We start from the raw sequence: 20,058 nt of genomic DNA, 5'->3' as shown, positions 1-20,058 counted from the left end.
AAAGGCAATGATTTCATTACCTCTTACAATTTTGGGACTCCAGATCATAAACTAGATCCTGAGTTATAGAAACCAGTATTAATGCAGAAGACAACTACTTATGATGGAAAACAATAATATCACAAGCATTCAGGGTTTCTTTATATCAACCATACGCTGATTGGGAAACTGACCGTGTAGTAGACAGAATTCTACTATGATCCCCAAGATTCCTATGTGATCTCCTTTCTCTGAGGTATGGGTGGGATATGTGAATATTATGGATGTCATCCTCATGATTAGGTTATGTTCTGTGGCACAGGAGAGGGAATTTTGCAGATTAATTAAGATGTAGTCAGTCTGACAGTGAGTTCATAAACTGGGAGATTTTCCAAGGTGGGCCTGACCTAATCCTGTGAACCCTTTTAAAAAGGGCTTAGGCCTTCCCTAAGTTCAGAGAGTTTTCCCTAATGGTGTTGGAGAAGCAAGATGCCATGAGCTCTGCAGCTGCAAGAAACTGAGTTCCATCAACAACCAGCTTGGAAGAGAACTCAGAGCTGTAGATGAGACCACAACCCCAGCCAGCACTTTGATTGCTGTTTTGTGAGACCCTGAGAATAGAACCCAACTAAGCTATGTCTGAACTTCTGACCCATGGAAACTGTGAGATAATAAATGTGTGCTCTTTTAAGTTGTTAAGTTTGTGGTAATTTGTTACACAGCAGTAGAAAACTAATATAGACACTAATTTCTGTAGAATGCCAATTCAGGATTTATTTCTGGACAGGTGTGTTCGCTAAAATGTTTAAAAAATGCTCAAATTATTCTGTTCTTTGAATATAATTGGTGTAATTTTTTTTGCCTACTACATTATCGATTAAAAATAATTCATGTCCAGTGCCGGGAAGGGTAAGATGAAATGCATATTGTAGGTGACAGTGTAAATTCGTAAATTTTTCATAAAACTAGTTGGCAAAAAGTTATAAAAAGTATAGTCTAACACAATATTGTAAATCAACTATACACCAATAAAAATTAATTAAATTAAAAAAAACCCATAGGAAACAAACAAACAAAAAGTATAGCCTATAAGTCCTATACATCCGTGAACTGTTTCTCAACTATTGTGGGAATGCTTAATGACATTTCTCAGAAAGTATTGATTTTTTTCAAAGAATCAGCTTTTTATTTCATTAATTTTCTCTATTTTTTGCTTTTGATTGAATTCATTTTCACTCTTACCTTTATTATTTCCTTCTTCCTGTTTATTTTAGGTTTATTTTGCTCTTCTTTTCTAGTTTCTTGAAATGAGAACTTATGTTATTGATTTGAGACCTTTCTTGTTTTCTAATGTATGCATTTGCTATGTTTCCCTCTCTCTTTACTGTTTTAGATGCATCCGGCATGTATTGATACTTTTTCATTTTCATTTTATTCTATGTATACTTACAGTTTTCTTCAAGATTTTCTCTTTGACCTATGAATTAGTTAGAAGTGTATTGCTTAATTTTTAAGCATTTAGAGATTTTCCTGTTATCTGTTACTCGTATCTAGTTTTATTCCATTATCATCCGAGAGCATACTATGTGCGATTCCCATTCTTTTAAGTTTGTCAAAGATTGTTTTATGGACCTAGATATAGTCTGTCTTGGCGAATGTTCCATGGGTGCTTAAAAAAAGTAGGTATTCTGTTGCTCATTATAGTGTTCTACACAAGTTAGATTCTTTTGCTACTCAAAAACTATTATGGCAGGTATATTTCTATGCCAACCTCAAACTCCAGGCCAGAAGTGATTCTTTCCATCAAGCCAAAGGGAATCTGAGATGCCCCTCCCATCAAGCAAAGAATGCAACTCTATCTTAGGAGAAAATCCATCAGAGAGAGTGAAGACATAGTGGTGTCAGGCTCACAGCTCTACTAAGTCAACCTTAGGATTATTAAGCTATGGATAATAATTTCTGTGATTGGTAATATGACCTTAAAGAAAGCAATACATATCTCAGCTTGTATAATATGGAGTGAAACCACATGGGACATCTGGAGAAAATCTAGAGACCATCAAGCCCATTCTCAGCCACATTAGTGAAAGGTATTCCTGGTTCCTTAGTGGAGAATGAGAACTAAAGGCTTATTCTTTAGAGTTTATTGTATATAAATTGTATAGAGCTCTTTGAATGAATTTTTTCATTCTCAAAAAGTCCTTTTTTACCTTCTCAAGCCCAGAGTTAAAGAAACCCTCTGGCTGTTGTTACATGTATGCCCCTGGACCAGATTTTAGAATCCAGAGTGTGTCTGACCAAATATGCCCCTAAAACATTAAAACATGAAGTTATTTTTATTTCTTAGGAGATTAAGTTAGTATATCAAGTTAAATCATTTTAGAGAGGTCAATGGAAGCTTTATTATGAGAGATGACATCTCTATACAGTATTCTTATCCCTGATAACACCTAATTAGCCTCTTTAGTTCTGAAGCAGATTTTGCTGCAACTGAAGATTGTAGCTGAGCAAAGAAAACATTTTTGAGGTGATTGAGGAAACTGAAAAAGTGATGGAGCAAACTAAGGGGAAGAGGAGATGAAAAAAGGGAGAGGAGGCTGACAGAGGTGGGGCTCAAAGTGAAAGAGTCTTGGAGTGAAGGTGGGCATGAGGGTCATAGCATAACCAGTATATACCTGGCATTGCATAGAGAATGGTACATAGAGATAGATTTTAGTGTTGCTGAGGGAACCTCTTTTCCTTTATCTTCCTTGAAGCTTTCCCTTTGGAGCTGTCTTTCCCTTGTTCCATGTGATTCTGACTAGGCTGCCAATCACACACCTGCCTTTCTTGCTATAGGCGTAGGAGTGAGTATTTGAGTCAGCCAGTCAATCTGGTACTCCTGGACACAAGCTGGGCCAAAAGAGACCTTTTCAGGGATTAATGTAGTTCTGGCAAAGAGAAGGCACATGCTCTTCCCTGGCATTGACTAGGTGAAGATGTACACCCTGAGCTGCTGTTGGCTACCTTTACCACTATGTGGAGCTAGAATCCCTCTACATGAAGGTGACCTGGAGAAAACAGAACCAAGTAATGGAAAGACTCCAAGATTCAGAGCCTGATGACATCATACAAACTCCTGAATCCAACTGTATCTGAAGCCAGACTCATCTCATCTCTTGACTTCCAAATGACAAGGGCCAAATTTGCCATTTTATTATTATTTTTTACTTTAGTTAATTTGAGTTGAGTGTCTGTCACTTGTAAAACAAGAGCCCTAACTAATCCAACCAAACTGTGTGGAAAAGTCTGACAGAATAATATTGATGGACATTAAATCACACTGCCATAAATAGGGCTTAGTGCTCCATGATTCATTTTGGGATACCCACCACCATAAAAAAGTGCTCCAAATCCTGTGACATAGACAGTTGAATTTGGTTGGAAGGACACAGAGGCTTCTGGCAAACAAACTCTTCGGATCTCATCAGTAAAGGTGACGCTGGGTGATAATTGCACAACAGCAATGTCGTATTCTCTTGCTTGGGAGTGATACCTCTCATGGACAATAATTCTTTTGATATTTCTTTTCATTAATGGAGGGTTGATTGTTGTTCCAAAGCTAACAGTCCATTGATGTGGATTTGCTTTACTGGAAAAGGTTAGAAATGAACAGAATATATGAACTGCATTACAATAATTGCATGCAGGCTAATAAAGGAGAAAATTCCACCCTAAAACACTTGATTGCAATGATAGTTTTCTTTGACCATAGTCTTTTGCTACTGTTTTGAAAGATAAAATATATACAAACGGCATCTTTGAGCTGAAATTCAGTATAGAATTATTGAATTTTAGAACTGTAAAGCACATAAAATATTATTCATTTATTTCTTCAGCAAATGTTTGTTAAACATCTGCATGTTGAACCTTATATGAAGTTCCGGGGATAAAGTGGCAAACAAGATAGAAAGGTCCCTGCTGGTGGGTGTATTTAATTTCAGTGAAGGAAAAGGAGCAAAACAAATTAATGAATAGATAAATAATTTCCCACAGTGATAAGGACTATGAATAAAATAGGGCAATGGAATAGAGTACAAGGGGGTAGTTAGATAAGTCTCTTGAGATCATGGCATTTGGGTTGAGACATGGTTGATGAGGAGTCAGCTGTGAGAAGATGGGGTGACAAGTTTTCAGGCAAACATCTCAAGGGCTTAGACCAGACAGGCTGCAGTTCAGGACACAAGGGAATTATGGTGGGGGATGAGGTCGGTGAGGTAGGCAGGGACCAGATTTTAGAGTGTCTTATAGGTCATGAATAAAGTGCTTAGATTTTATTCAAGTGATATGGCAATTCACTGGATGATTTTAAGCCAAGCATAATGTAGTCTCATGTTAAAAAAAAATCACGTTGGTTCTTTCCAGAGAGTAGATTGTTAGAGGGCAAGAGTGAATGAGGCAAAGTTGTCAGAAGTCCTATGAGAGATGACCAAGTGTGGGTGACTTCTAGCTTATGGGCTTGAGCAGCTGGTAGATCATGGCACATACAGGGACTGGGAAGGTCATCTAGTAATGAAAGGTCCTCTGATAAAGGCTTTGTTTTATACTTAAGGAAAATAGGGCCTAGATGGTTTAAATTATATGCATAGTATCACATGTCTGTTTGTCTCTCTCTGTTCTTTATAGGATACCATCTCCCACCAAAATGTGTTATTAATAATGAGATTAATGTTCCTTAACTAATTAATTGAACTAACATCATTCAAGAGGGATAAGCAAGGAGACAGATACTGCCTATGTAGATACTTGTTTCTCAACCTAATTCTTTCTTTTTTTTTTTTTAAATTGAAGTATAGTTGATTTATAATGTTTCAAGTATACAGCAAAGTGATTCATTTTATATATATATATTTATATATATATATATTCTTTTTCAGATTCTTTTCCATTAGAGTTAATTACAAGATATTGAGTATAGTTCCCTGTGCTATACATAGGTTCTTGTTGTTTATCTATTTTACATATAGTAGTGTGTATCTGTTAATACCAAATTCCTAGTTTATCCCTCCTCCCTTTCCCCTTTGGTAACCATAAGTTTGTTTTCTATGTCTGTGAGTCTATTTCTGTTTTGTAAATAAGTTCATTTGTATCTTTTTTTTAGATTCCACATATTAGTGATATAATATGATACTTGTCTTTCACTGTCTGACTTACTTCACTTAGTATGATAATGTCTAGGTCCATCCATGTTGCTGCATGTGACATTATTTCATTCTTTTTTATGGCTGAGTAATAGTCCATTGTACATATATACCACATCTTCTTTATCCATTCACCTGTTGATGGACATTTAGGTTGTTTCCATGTCTTGGCTACTGTAAATAGTGCTGCTATGAACATTGGGGTACATGTATCTTTTCGAATTAGAGTTTTCTCTGGATATATGCCCAGGAGTGGGATTGCTGGATCATATGGTAGCTCTATTTTTAGTTTTTTAAGGAACCTCCATACAGTTTTCCATAGTGGCTGCACCAATTTACATTCCCACCAACAGTGTAGGAGGGTTCCCTTTTCTCCACACTCTGTTCAGCCACGGTTTCTTTATTTAAAACCTTAAGGACCTGATACTAGGATAATGACTACTACCCCTACTGACTTTCCAAATAAGTGTAAGTATAACACAATTTTAGAAAAGAAACTGAAAGAAGTTTTTCTCATTTTACCTCAGTAATATTTGGGGACATTGGTTATTACTCAGAAGATGATAAAACTCAGAGTTTTTTTTTTAAGCAGTAGTAGTAGCAGTAGTAGTAAGTTAACGTCAATCACTTACTTCTTAAAGCAGTGTGCTGCAGTAACAAGCCACGTATTACTAATCAGGGTGGCCCCGCATTGATGTGTGTTATTATGCTGAAGGGAAGCTTGCCAAGGCCAGGCAGACTTGACCACAATCTCTCCAGACATTATTCTGTTCATTATTAATGGAACAACTCGTTTACCACAACCTGAAAGAGATGAGATCATTAAGTTGTAAGAAACATCTCTATAATCCCTGATACAGAGAAACTAGTAGAGTACTGCAGTGCAATATTTGCATGTCATTATGTAAACATGTACAGTATTAATATCCATCCTCTGTATTTCCTGATAGTTGATATTTTGCTTACTCCCTCCCTTTATAGATGTGGATATATATTGCCTACTGAAGCTATGTAAGGTTGTAAAGTGTTGACACATCACAAAGTGTATGTCCTGAGGACCTGCAGTGTCAATTATCCAGATGTTCTGGGAGCTCCTACTAAGATTATTGTTTCCCAGTTTTAAATGTTCCCACCATGTTACTTTGACATGAAGTCCTCACCAGAAGAACTAGTCAGAGAAGTAATTGCTAATTCCTTGGAACTCCCACCCCCATACATTTTTCTGAGTGACTAGTTCCTAAAGTGAGCACGGGTTAATGTATCATGACCAGTCTCTTACTCTTTGGGATGGAGGGTTCTGTGTTTCCACATAAACATCACATTCACTATTGGTAGGAATAAATATGTACTTTATTATGTGCATCAGATCAGAGATTAGTTTGATTCTTAGGGTTCCTGCTAAGAATTAAGCCTGTTTAAAGCATGGTGCTCATAAAGAAAACATGGTAGGTTCAATTCTTGTTCCAACAAATTAGGTATCAAAAAGGAAATTCACTTTACTGGTACTGATTACACTCCTTCTGTGGCCAGTCATTTTAGAAATCCCCATCACTCTGCCATCTCTAGTTTAGACTACCATTTTTCTCATCTGAAGGACTGAAATAACTTCCCTGTTCATCTACCTGCCTCCAGCTTTGCTCTTGCAGTCCGTTCTCCACACTGAAAACTGAGTGACCTTTCTGATGTGTGTAAAACCCTTCAGTGACTTCTCGTTGCCCTCCAAATGAAGTCGAAATGTTTCAGCATGGTTCTGGTCCTTGATCGTTATTAATCACACCCCTTTCCCATGCCCACCCCATTCTATATTACAGCCACACTGATATTTTTCAATGACAAGAAATGACCGTGTTCTTGCTTTTCTGAAGACATTTTTACATTCTGCTCCCCCTGCCTGAGACACTCATTCCACTTGTCACTTGATTTTCCATCCTTCCTTTCTCCTCAAGGATCACTTTCTGACCCCACAAGACCAGGTTAGCTGTCTCTGATTGACTCTCATAGCACTGTGCTCTGTCTCTGTCATAGCGTTTATCACACTGTTTTAACATTTCCTGATTTATTTATGTCTTCCCCTACCTTCAAACTCCTAACTTTAGAGGAGGAATCATGTCTTATTGACACTTGTATTCACTTTCTGGCACTTGGTAGATGTTAAAAAATTATTTATTGAATGAATGAATAAAATGTATAGTATGTTTGCAAGACACAGATGAAAATGAATGAACAACTTTCCTAAAATTCATCACTGCTATTATAAAATCTTTCAAAATTTAGGTCACACTGATATAGAGTGAGTGAGTGGAGCTGCTGTCAACCATCAAGATGGGTATAATAAGTAAAATTTATAGGTCAGTCACAAATTATGGGGTCTATCTCTTTCCCATTTATCACTTTCTCATTTTATTTCTCAGCAGAAAGCATATTTCATAGCATTCAAAAAATTAGCAAGGCAAGTTCATTTATTGCAAACCAGAAATATATAATTTCTTCAAACTGCCCCCCAATTCCCACCATGTAAAATGTTTTTCTTGAACATTACAAAAAGGTCGGTCTTAGGGAAAAAAAGTATTTTCATCTCTTACTCAATTGTTGTTCTCTCCCAAAGAAAATGTGGGACATGGGTGGGAGATTATGAGCTAATATTTGAAGATATTATCCTCCCTGATATGGAAATAGAACTTGTTTTTATAAGCTAACTAGACTTACATGCTTGGACAGTTAGCTTCCCTGTCGATGAGCTCATTGCTGAAAAACAAAATAGAGCAAAGAATGATAATTTGATATTCTTCTGGTTGGTCTCAATGATCAGAAATTATCAGAGGATACTGACCGCATATGGATTCGAGAAACTTGAGCATATAGATCAGTCAGGAAAATGGTTATCTGATATAACAGAATATGTGTACAGTTTTTGTAGAGATTTATAGGCAACCGCTAATTAGGTGGGTAATACAAGCAGTAGGTGATTAAGGCACAAATATTGTATGATCAAAACCCACAAATCATTTGTATTAATACAGAACAGTGGTTTTCCAATGGTGCAGGATAAAGCTTCTTTGGATTTTATTTAAGGAAATAGAGAAAGTGGGGAAAGAGGGAGAAACTAGATGGGGTCTTTAGGTTCAAACCCAGGCTCAACCAGAACAGGTCTGCTTTTTCTCTTCTCTTTATTTACGATTTCGCATAAGCCTTTCTTTGGTCAAAGGGTTTGGGAATGGAAAAAAAAAACTTTGAAAACTACCACATAAACTATATTTAAAATACTTCTAAAACACGGTTCCTAAATTATTAAAATGATTTTTTTCTGAGGAATAAACTACTGTATATTCTTATCAAACTCCTTCTGGATATTGGTAAAGGCCAATTATTGGACAGAATCTGAGATTAAATTCTGTCATTTCCAACAAAGTTAGGAATCTGATAAAGGAAATACAAACATTTAAACTTAAGCTGACGGACGGTTGCATGAAAACTGTGATGGTTTTCAAAATAAAAGGGCTTAATGAGTAGAATGAGGGTAGATTGGTTTTACTTATTTCTACCAATGCCATGTTTCTCAGACTCATATTCTTTGTATCTAATTTCTCATTATGCACAATAAGAATGTTTCTTTCTACTTACCTTCTATAAATTTCACTTGGGAAACTAGTGATGATGAACTCTACAAAGTGGGAGATCTTGAGAATATCCAATTCAGGGATACCCTTAAAGGCATACCTAAATCATTATATGGTGAAGAATCAATTTCTCAGGTCAGATTCTCAGTACTTACTTATGAAAGGAACTCAATTTTCAGTCAAATATAGTTTTAAGGTAGTAAATTTCTTATTTTATGTTTTTAAATGTAGGCATACCTTGGAGATATTGTGGGTTCAGTTCCAGACCACTGCAATAAGGTGAATATTGTAATAAAGCAAGTCACAAATTTTTTGATTTCCCAGTGCAAATAAAAGTTTACTTTTACACTATACTGTAGTCCATTAAGTGTGCAATAGCATCACATCTTGAAAAAACTATATATATATATATATATATATATAATTAAAAAATACTTCATTGCTACAGCATGCTAAAAATTATCTGACACTACAGGGTTGCCACAAACCTTCAATTTATAAAAACACAACATCTCTGAAGTGCAATAAAGGGAAGTGAAATAAAAAGAAGTATTTTAATATGCCACATGTTAGTAATAAATTAAAATGGAAAATAGTATAATGTTAGACTTCTTCAGTTAAAACTTCTTCAGCTGAGTTTGAGCAAGATGCAAATCACCCCTTTCCAGGAATGATACCAGGGTGAGTGTAATAGTTGGGAGTGTAATTGGATTTTTAAGGAAAGAGTTTTAGAGAGAATGATTACACCTGTAACTAAACTACCCATACACAAGTAACTAGCTGTTTCACATTTCCAGTTTTGACCAAATACTTTTACTTTCCACATCTAGAAGTGAAAAGAAACATTAACACCTTAGTTTTGAAAGTGACCCTCTAACACACTTCTGAGTTGGGAGTAATCATATTCAGGTCAGTACATGCTACACGTAACATGATGATAACTGGAACTCACATCAACAACATGTAGGCGGTGAGCCGCTCTTCCACAGCCATGGTGTTTGCAATTCAAAGGAGCTGATTTTAATTTTGCTCCGACACATTACATCACATGAAAGACCCACACCACACACTTATTTGTCAAGCCAAAACACAGATCCTTGACAAATTATGGATAAATCTTGGGCTGCAGTGTTGTATCTAGACTTGGTCTAGAATTTCTGCAGTTCTCCATTCATTTGAAGTCCCCCAAATTAAGTTTTGCTGGAGAGCAATGTTTTTGTCTGTAAGAATTGCCTTGAGGATTCTACTGAGCTTTCTACTAAATGGGCCTTTCCTAAGTGCTAGTAAACACTGCTCTTTTTATATTTGGAAATTTGGAAAACTTCAAGGTTATAGCTTTTTCTACCACCAGTTACTCACATTAATGCTTTCAGGTTTCCAACGCATATGCACAATTTGCTAGCTTTCTAAGAGGTAATGGCCTGTAGGTTCCATATTCTATTTTCTATTTTCTTGTGTATCTTCATGCTATTTCTGTGACTTCAGGAATAACAAACATTATCATTGCAAGTTTATAGATGAGAAGATGGAGGCAAAGGCATGGGCCAATTACTTGGGTGTTCCTGCAGTGACTCAGTGGAGTTAGAATTAGGTAACTCTCAAATCAGGTTCTCCATCAGCACATCCTGCCCTTTAATCTACTATAGTCATTAAAATAAGCTGCAGGTCACAAACTGAACCTATAAGAAACAAAAAGCCCAGACAACTGATGACCATTTCATACTTCATTTCTGGTTTCAGATAGCTCAGGCTTTTAAGTTCCTGGCAAATTAACTGGTTGTTGGAAATTACATAGAACACATCATGTAATTTATCAGAGCTTCCACTATTTCACAACCTCGATTCATTTGTTTCCCCACAAACAAGAAAACAAAGAAGGTGGATTAAGCCCATGACAGGTTCTTCCCTCCTGGGTTGGGAGAGGTCCCCAGGTTTATTCCTTGACTAGCTGACTCTTTGTCTCATCAGCAAACTCCTGCCCATCCCATTCCTGCAGATTTTCACTTCCTGGTCAAGTTTCCTCTTAAAGGGTCAACCAGACCCTTGCAAGGGCAGGGCCTTCTGTTTCACATCTGATATTAATCACACTTACTCTGAATCTCTTCTGTGACCCATAAGTCTGGTGTCCCCTGGAATTTGTACGGGAAATCTGTACTTGTCTTCCAGAAATAGATGCTTGTGGAAGCAGCTTAATGTACACGGTTGAACAGGTTTCTGTTTAGCTGGTCTCCTCAGAGTCTTTAGTATGCTAATATAAGGGATGAATTTCCAAGAGGTGAATATCATAGACTGAATTTCTGAAATGCGTTTGACCACACCCTTTTTTCACAAGCCTTTCAAGAAATTAGTAATCTAGATTTGAATGTTTGCTCCTTTTTAAAAAAAAGTTATTTATTTATGGCTGCACTGGGTCTTCGTTGCTGCACGCGGGCTTTCTCTAGTTGCAGCGAGTGGGGGTTACTCTTCGTTGTGGTGCACAGGCTTCTCATTGCAGTGGCTTCTCTTGTTGCTGAGCACGGGCTCTAGTTGCACGGGCTTCAGTAGTTGTGGCTCGAGAGCTCTAGAGAACAGGCTCAGTAGTGGTGGTACACAGGCTTAGTTGCTCTGTGGCATGTGGGACCTTCCCGGACAAGGGCTCGAACCCATGTCCCCTGCATTGGCAGGCGGATTCTTAACCACTGCACCACCAGGGAAGTCCCGAATGTTTGCTCCTTTTAATTATTGGAGTCCTTAACCTTTTTTTGCCCCTCTTTCACATCTATAAAGGTGAATTTGCCTAATTCATAAGAATATAGAAATTAGATGCTGCATGTAAAGGATATAGAGAAGGGCCTTGATAAAGATTACTTCTTTTTAGAGAAGCAATAATGGTATAATTGTTCCTATGATTTATTTTCTAGTTTAGTGATTTTTAAAGCATTACTTATAAGAAGGCTTTAGTGGCTCCAAAATTGATTTACCATTTTCTCAAATGCCCATAGGAAAAAAAGTTAACATAAACTTCATAATTTCACTGTTTACAGAAACTATTCATATTTTAAAAAGGCAACAAGTGAGTTTATGTTTTAGAAACAGAAAAAGAGTTTTTGCTGAACACTTGGTATTTTCACTTGCTTAGTCATGGAGGAAGTGGCTGGCTCAAATTGACTCTCTGTTAGTGGTAAAGGTTTGATTTTATTTCTGGATGAGTGCCAGTCAGTTACTACAGAAAAAATCACTTGACAACTAACTTCAGACATGCTTTCATCAGAGAATAATAAAACCTTTAAAAGTCACTTTTTTAACTTGAAATTTTTTCCATCTGAATTCTAGCTATTATTTGGAATGGAAATAATGGTAAATAAGTTTATGATTAGACATAAAATGGACTTAATAGAGAACTTCACATCCCATAGAAAGGTACCTACTTACCATTAACTTCAACTGACGAGGCATTTATTGACAAAGCTCTGGTGTTACTTATCTTCTCATTTAAGATGCTATGGATTTTCCTTTTTCTCACTGCCCTTAACTCAGCAGAGGGGAACTGGAACACCATAATGACATCTGCTGTCACACCATCTTCCTCTGGACTGTGACACACAAGAGAAAGGTACTTGTTCAAAGAATACATCCAGTATTATCTAACTCTCTTTTCTGTATTGTCTTCTCCCGAATTATGCCTCAGTTGTTGAAAGTGTCAAGAACTAATCATCTCACATTGATAACTCATATATGTCACTTTCTGACTTAAGATCATTTCATATGTTCCCTCTTCAAGTTTTCATTATGTTCTGAGTGAATTTTCCCCATTAATTTGAAGGCTTGTTATAGCATTTGAGTAAGACTCAGACACCAAAATTTTATCATCAAAATTATAAACCCTGAGGATTGGAAGAATCTTTAATGGTGTCGTTGGCCAGTCCCTCGTGTGATACCTTCATCAGCTCTACAGCCTCCATGATAAGTGGTCATCTAACCCCAGCACAGTAATTAAAAAGATTTACTTCTCTAAAGAGGGTATTTCTCTTTGGTCAGCTCTGATTTTAAGAGAGCTCTTCACTTGGAGTTGAAATATGTCTCCCTAAAGCTTACATTCCAAATAGGCTTAGGTCTACCACTTGGGACATACATAAAACATCAGTTCCCTCTTCCACATAAAATATTTGAAGACAGTGATATTCTTGGTGTCTGAGTCTTCTCCAGATTACACATGTCCAGTTCCTTGAACTTTTTTCATATACACAAGTTCAAGCCCCTTCACTTGTGGGGTTGAATTTTTCCATACTGTTAAAGTAGGAAAACCAAACAATTAAAGAGCTTTAAGAAAAATGGAAACCTATGTGTTGATCTGCCATGTCTTTTATTTTAACATTTCAAAAGATCCACGCTCTAAAAAGCACTGAAGCCCTATTTTCCTGAATTCTTTGATTTAAAAAAAGAGGGAATCATATCAGTTTGAAGGCATTTTATATATTGTGGTTCATTTAGGCTTTGGAATGTGAAGATATAAATAAACAGAATTTTATGTCAAATTGGTAAATATACAATCTAGTAATTTTCCTTCTTTTTAAATCAGAGGGAAAACATTGTTTACCAAGTGGGATTTCTCTGGACCCACACAAAGCTTACAAAATGATAGTGGCTACAAATTCAAAGGATGAAAATTTTGCTAGGATGCTATGGCAAGTCAGAATTTAAAAATGGAGGGCATGAAATCTAGAAAGTTTCAGAAAATACATGCTTTTTATCTCCTAAATATTATAAAATTTATCCAATATATATTGTAAAATCCTTCTGGAGGTCACTAGTTACTCGATAAAGGTATAAGGAAATTGGAGTAAGTCTGCCAATAAAGCATTAGCCTATTGATGAGAAAACCGATTATTATTTCCTTCAAATAGATCTGTCTGACTATATTCATTTTCTTTAAGAAGATGAGTCACACAGGCCCATATGTTTGTATCTGTTATGTATATGTTCTGCTATGAGCTTTCCAAATAACACAATTGAAACCTCTGAGCAATTTCTGTAAATGACAGGAGACTTCCCTCTCCACCACAACAAGCAGAAATTCATTAAAACAGGAACATCTTTTTGTTTGGGCATGGCTCCTGTAACTAGGGCTTCATTACAGGTAAGACTTATGATCCCATTTTGTAGTCAACCTTGCCTTCTTAATACTTTTGAAATGACATGTGTATTGAAAGAATACAACTTGGTGCATGCAGTGACATGCTGCTGGGTTTTCCCAAAGCTGTGGTTTCTGGTAGTCCCAGGCCTTATAATCAGTTGATGGGATTTGAATCCTGGTTCTGTCACTTGTGGAATTTTGAACATATCACTTAACCTCCCAGAGTCTTAGTTTTTGTGTTTACAAACTGGTGGTCGGCCCTGTATCTCGAGACTGTTGTCGAAATAATATTTATAAGAAATCCTAGCCAAAAGCCAAGCTCATAGAGGCAACAGTATATGAGGGTTCCTATCTCTTTTGCCCTTTGTCACTCCAAGATGTGAATCCACCTTTGCCCAAACATACATACGTCAGTCTGACTACTTGGTTCTTGATATAATGCTTGTTCAAGGCCGAATCTATAAATATCTCATCCACCTGTTATTACAATAAGAGAGAAACTATGTGTTAATAAGATATTTTATAAGAAGAATATACCCCTGATTAAATGTTAAAGCGATAGAAAAATGTTTTAACATGAGTTATATCATGATTTAAACCAGTGGTTCTCAATTCCAACTGTGCAACAGAATCATTTGCAGAATTAAAAAAAAAAAAAAAAGACTTAAGATGCTGGGGCCCCTCTCCCAGAATTTTGGTTATAAATCGTCTGGACGGAACCTAGGCATTTGTATTTGTAAAAATCTCCCCAGGTGACTCTAATGTGCTGACATAGGTATCTGGGGTAAAGGTTATCTTCCTAAAGCTCCACAGAAGGTGAAGCAGAAAGCTGCAGAGCAGAGATGGGACATGCAGGGAGGCCTTGAGAAGTGGTGGAGAGAACCGTGGCTCAGTGCTGGGTTTGAAGCCTGCTTATCCTGCTGCTCATGAACTGGGTGACCTTGGAAAAGTTGCTGAACCAAGCTGAGCCTCAGTATCTTAACCTCTAAAACAAAGATATTGCTATGCTACTCATAGGGTTGTAAGGATTAAACACATATAAAATGCTGGGTATATTTTGGTAGTAGACTGCCAGTGGATCAGGTTAGTCCCCATCCTGGCATCACAGGTCTCAGATTTCTCTGCAGGTCTTTGGCTGTAAGTACAGGGAAGAGGCATTAGAGATTTAGGAAAGAGCTAACAATTTTCTAACTGTTGTTGATTCTGAGCCCTAGGGTAGGTCAGGAAGGAAGAAAGAGTAAGGTGGTTTTACAGGTTTAGGTCAAAATTGTGTTCCTCAGTTTATGTCAACAGGGGAGGAGAACAAAAACTACTGTTTGGGGTCCATTTGCACAGAATTTTAATTGCCTGCCAAGACGTTATGATGCTGTGACTTTTCACACCTAGATTTTTGCTTGCAGTATCCCCTAGTGACCACTTGGTGGCAACAGTGTCATCTGAATGCAGGCACTGCATTTCATATTTGATAGTAGATGAGCCAAATGTGCAAAAATTATGTCCTAAATCCTTAAGAAAGAGACAAGAAAACCAACTCTCATTTTGAAAAACCCAAAGAATAGAAATAAAAAAGAAGACTGTTTCAGAGATCAAGGAACAAGTTGTGACTTCCTTAGCAGTATCAGGCATTTGTAAAAAGCTTAATTGGGAAACAAAATATATATCCCCCTTACTCCTTATAATAACTGTATGAAATAAGAATTATTTTGATTCTTATTTCATTTGAAGAGGAAACTGACACTAGGAGACATCATGTGAATTTCCCTAGCATCATGTGGATTAATAAACTGGGACTTAAATCTAGGTCTTCTGTCTCTAGGTCCATCTCTTAATCAATCACACAACCTCCTTGTTAAATGTGATGTGCATTTTACTTCATTTTCTTTCATAGAACATATGACAATAAGTTATAACATAAACAGTCGATTGACTTAAAGTATAAAACTTTTAAACATAAATTTGGTAATATATTTTTGAACTTTAGATCAAAGACAGTATTTAGCAAATAGAGAAATTGCTTGTATCCAGAATATACACTTACTTGTATTTAAATAAGAAAAGCTTAAATGGGCTGAAGAAATGTGGGGTTTATATGTTAGAACTGAAATTATTTTGTAAGATACGTTTTTGCAAGACCGATAATTGTTTTAATCATTTCTCTTCCGACATACACAGCCAGTCCTATTACTCAGTATCTGGGGGAAATCCAAAAGAAAAGAAAAGACTAACCAAAACAAAGGGGAGAAAAATGACCAGTATTAAAAGGAAAAAAAGTAAATAGTGTTTGAGTATCTAAAGAAGTTTGGTTTGTAATTATCCCCTGAAATTCTACCCGCAATAGATCCCTTGGCTGTTTGTGACTTGTTGGTGAAGGTACTGGATTAAGTTTTTGACTCTGGATGACATCATTCATCTGGCAGAATGCCTGCTGAGAAGAATATCTAGCTCCAGCGTCCATTCCATCTTTGAATAGTTCAGGTGTCTGGGAAGATAGGAGCTGAAAGGATAACATAAGAAGAATCTAGGTAGAAGTAACTTTGGTCATCACAGAAATATAGAAGTCTCTTCTCTATATTTCAAATTCCAGGACCGTGTCCCTATAAAGCCTCATTGGTTGGGTCTGGGGTGAAGCCCAGGATCTTTATGTTTTCCTAAAAAATGCTGGGGCACAGAGACTAGCTAACAGGGTTCCTACACTAAAGGGATTTAAAACAGGGGAAATTAGAGAAAACATGAATGTAAACTTTATTGCTGAATGGAGTTTATGTAAGAACTAGCTTTCTAGAGACCCCCCCCCCCAAAAATGTTTCCCTGGCAGATTAAGGCGTATTTCATCAGAAACATTCTGCCAGCACTTTGGCATTCTAATTCTAAATTCTCAGAAGTTTCAAAGGACACTTTTTTTAAGCTGTGTGCCAGCTTGTTCTAAGTTGATTATTTACATATCTTAATAGAGTTAGTGATTTATAAATCTATCTTGCTCCCATTTGGAGCCATTTGTAGAGTTTTGTAGTTGGAGTTAGTCCCTCATATTGAACAAAAGACCTCCTTTCAAGGTAGTGCCTCTTTATGTTTGATGATTTTGAAATGCTGGAAGTTGCACTGAGACTAAGTTCTAAGAGGACAATTGAAGGTTAGTTGGGTGTTTAATGGAAGAGTTAGGGAGAGGCCTTCAATTCAAACAAACAGACGGGCCCAGCCATTTAGCTCTCATTCCTAAACTACCTCTGTTCACACACATAGCCTGCATTTCAGTTTAGATGCTTCCCAGCTTGCTCCTCTCACAGCAGTCTTTGTATTCACATAGGGGTGTTTCAGAGCTGAGACCACAAACTTCAGAGAGATATGCCACTGAAGACTGGCCAATGGAATATGAAGGCAGTTTCTACCAACATCACACCAGATCAGAGTGCCTGAGAACTAAAAGTTTAGAGCCAAAACATGCCAAGAAAAAAATTCAGATCCTGTTGCTTTCTCCTAGTTATAATAAGGGTGGCAGACAAAGGATGGTATAAGAGATGCTTTTTAAAAAACACACCTTTAACCTCAAATAAGGTTTAATTGAAGTTGCTTTACTCCAGGGCTGAACTCAAGGTAGAAATAGAGATTAGAGCACAATTGCATTTGAGCCTCTGGTCACAGAGTCATATGTTCAAGGGCCTCACCATCTCTCATTGATCCCTGCACCCACAACCCCCATCAACACCACCATTACCTTTCATGCTTGGTAGTGCTGTTTGCAGGCATGTCTTGTTTCCCTGTGTACTTGCCCTTCTCAGGCTATTCCTTTGGTCTGTAGTCCCCTCTCTGATTCTGCTGGCTCTGCTTTTCTGAATCACAACTCTCCTTCAAAGTCTATTTCAGATAAGACCTACTTTGGGTTTATTCCTTGAACCTCAGAGTAATCTTTCCTCTTCCTGTCCTAATTGTTCTTATTCCTCTTATATCTTCTACTCCTTAATATAGTTATTTATGAAAACATATTATCTCCTCTAGTAAACTGCAAACCTTTTATGGATAGGGACAATCATTCTTCTTTTCATACTCTACAATATGTAAGAATTCAGCATGCTCTTTTGAATGAATTAATAAAAGGAAGTGAAAATTTATTTATCAGAAAGCCTTGCATTTATCAGGAAGATTTTATTAGTGTTTTTAATGAAATTTACATCAGATTGAGATCAGTGCTCCTAGAGAAAAAAGAAAACTGCCCATGAAGTATTTGAGGGGAATTTTTTCTCCTTGTTGACATTTTCAGTAACTTGATTCCTGTGGACTAAGAGCTCCTACCCACTGATATGTACAAGCAACATGTAATGGTTACCCCTCTCCAAAGGCAGCCTATATTCTTTGCCCTCTAAAAATAAGGACCATAATCTTGATCGTTCTTATTGCAATCCTTTAAAGTTGTTATTCTATCTATTTAAGATCCAGATTTTTGGCAAAACCCAGGATTTAAGAAGTCAGCTGTGAATCATTATCCTAAGTTTATGTAGAACATGGCCAACCTGAGCACTGATGGTGCTCACAGGATTTTGAGGCTTATTGGCCTTTTGATCTCTTTACCCCTCAAGGAACTAGAAAAAGAACAAACTAAGACCAAGGCTAGCAGAAGGAAAGAGGTAACAAAGATAAGAACAGAAATAAATGAAATAAAGATCAGAAAAACAATAGAAAAGATCAACAAAACTAAGAACTGTGTTTTTGAAAAGATTAACAAAATTGACAAAGCTTTAGTGAGACTATCTAAAAGAAAAAAGAGAGAGAAGACTCAAACAAAATCAGAAATGAAAGAGTAGACATTATAACACAAAAATACAAAGGATCATAAGAAACTACTATGAACAATTATAAACCAACAAATTGGATAATCTAGAAGAAATGGATAAATTCCTAGAAAAATACAACCTACCAAGACTGAATCATGAAGAAATAGAAAATCTGAGACCAATAATGAATAAGGAGATTAAATCAGTAATCAAAACCCTCCTCAAAAGGAAAAGCCCAGGACCAGATGGTTTCACTGGTGAATGTTACCAAACATTTAAATAAGAATTAATGCCAGTCCTTCTCGAACTCTTCCAAAAAATCAAAGAAGGAGGAACACACCCAAACTTATTTTGTGAGGCCAGCATTACCTTTATACCAAAGCCAGGTAAGGACACTACAAGAAAATAAAACTTCAGACCAATATTCCTGATGCAAAAATTCTCAACAGTGTATTAGCAAACTAAATTCAACAGCACATTAAAAGGATCATATACCATGATCAAGTGAGATTTATCTCTGGGATGCAAGGATGGTTCAACATATGCAAATCAATAAATGTGACACAACACATCAATAGGATGAAAGCTAAAAATCATATGACCATCTCAATAGATGCAGAAAAAGCATTTGACAGAATACAGTGTTCTTTCATGATAAAAACACTCAACAAATCAGGTGTAGAAGGAACATACCTCAACATAATAAACTCCATATATGACAAATACACAGCTTACACCAAACTCAACAGTAAAAGATTGAAATCTTTCCCTCTAAGATCAGGAACAAGATAAGAAGGTGCCCACTCTCACCACTCCTATTCACCATGTTACTGGGAGTTCTAGCTAGAGCAATCAGGCAAGAAAAAGAATAAAAGGCATCAAGATCAGACAGGAAGAAGTAAAATTGCCTTTATTTGCAGATGATATAATTTTATATATAGAAAATCTTAAATATGCCACCAAAACACTGTTAGAACTGACCAATGAATTCAGTAAAGTTGCATACATATCAACAGAGAAATCAAACATATAGAATCAACATTCATAGTGTATAGAAATCAGTTGTGTTTCTATACAATAACAACAATATATCTGAAGAAGAAATAAAGAAAACAACCCGATTCATAATAGCATCAAAAACAATAAAATACTTTGGGATAAATTTAACTAAGGAGGTGAAAGATCTTAACAATGAAACTTCAAGACTTTGGTGAAAGGAGCACGGTTGGTGGGAGTGTAAATTGGCATAGCCACTGTGGAGGAAGTATGGGGGGTCCTCAAAAAACTAAAACTACCATCTGAGCCAGCAATCCCACTTCTGGGTATAGATCCAAAGGAAATTAAAACAGGATCTCAGAGAGATATCTGCACTCTCATGTTCATCACAGTATTATCCACAATAG

The 20,058-nt window shown here is 36.6% G+C and overlaps 1 protein-coding gene across 6 annotated transcripts in view; it reads right to left on the bottom strand.

Moving 5' to 3' along the window:
* Positions 1–20,058, bottom strand: part of TMPRSS11A (transmembrane serine protease 11A) — a 55,014-nt gene that overhangs the window by 5,985 nt on the left and 28,971 nt on the right. For 3 of the 6 annotated variants that reach the window (XM_036852096.1, XM_036852094.1, XM_036852093.1), the window contains 6 exons: positions 16,219–16,383; positions 14,299–14,366; positions 12,188–12,348; positions 7,866–7,904; positions 5,792–5,963; positions 3,351–3,610 (listed from right to left, as the gene is read on the bottom strand). In XM_036852096.1, the coding sequence (XP_036707991.1) occupies positions 3,351–3,610; positions 5,792–5,963; positions 7,866–7,904; positions 12,188–12,348; positions 14,299–14,366; positions 16,219–16,383 (865 nt within the window). The remainder of the gene's footprint in view (positions 1–3,350; positions 3,611–5,791; positions 5,964–7,865; positions 7,905–12,187; positions 12,349–14,298; positions 14,367–16,218; positions 16,384–20,058) is intronic. The other 3 variants (XM_036852095.1, XM_036852097.1, XM_036852098.1) reach the window with 3 other exon arrangements.

The sequence above is a fragment of the Balaenoptera musculus genome, chromosome 5 (assembly GCF_009873245.2).
Source record: "Balaenoptera musculus isolate JJ_BM4_2016_0621 chromosome 5, mBalMus1.pri.v3, whole genome shotgun sequence".
In the NCBI taxonomy this organism is placed as follows: Eukaryota; Metazoa; Chordata; class Mammalia; order Artiodactyla; family Balaenopteridae; genus Balaenoptera; species Balaenoptera musculus.
Note: the sequence above shows the minus strand (reverse complement) of the source record. Positions and strands in the feature narration are given on the sequence as shown.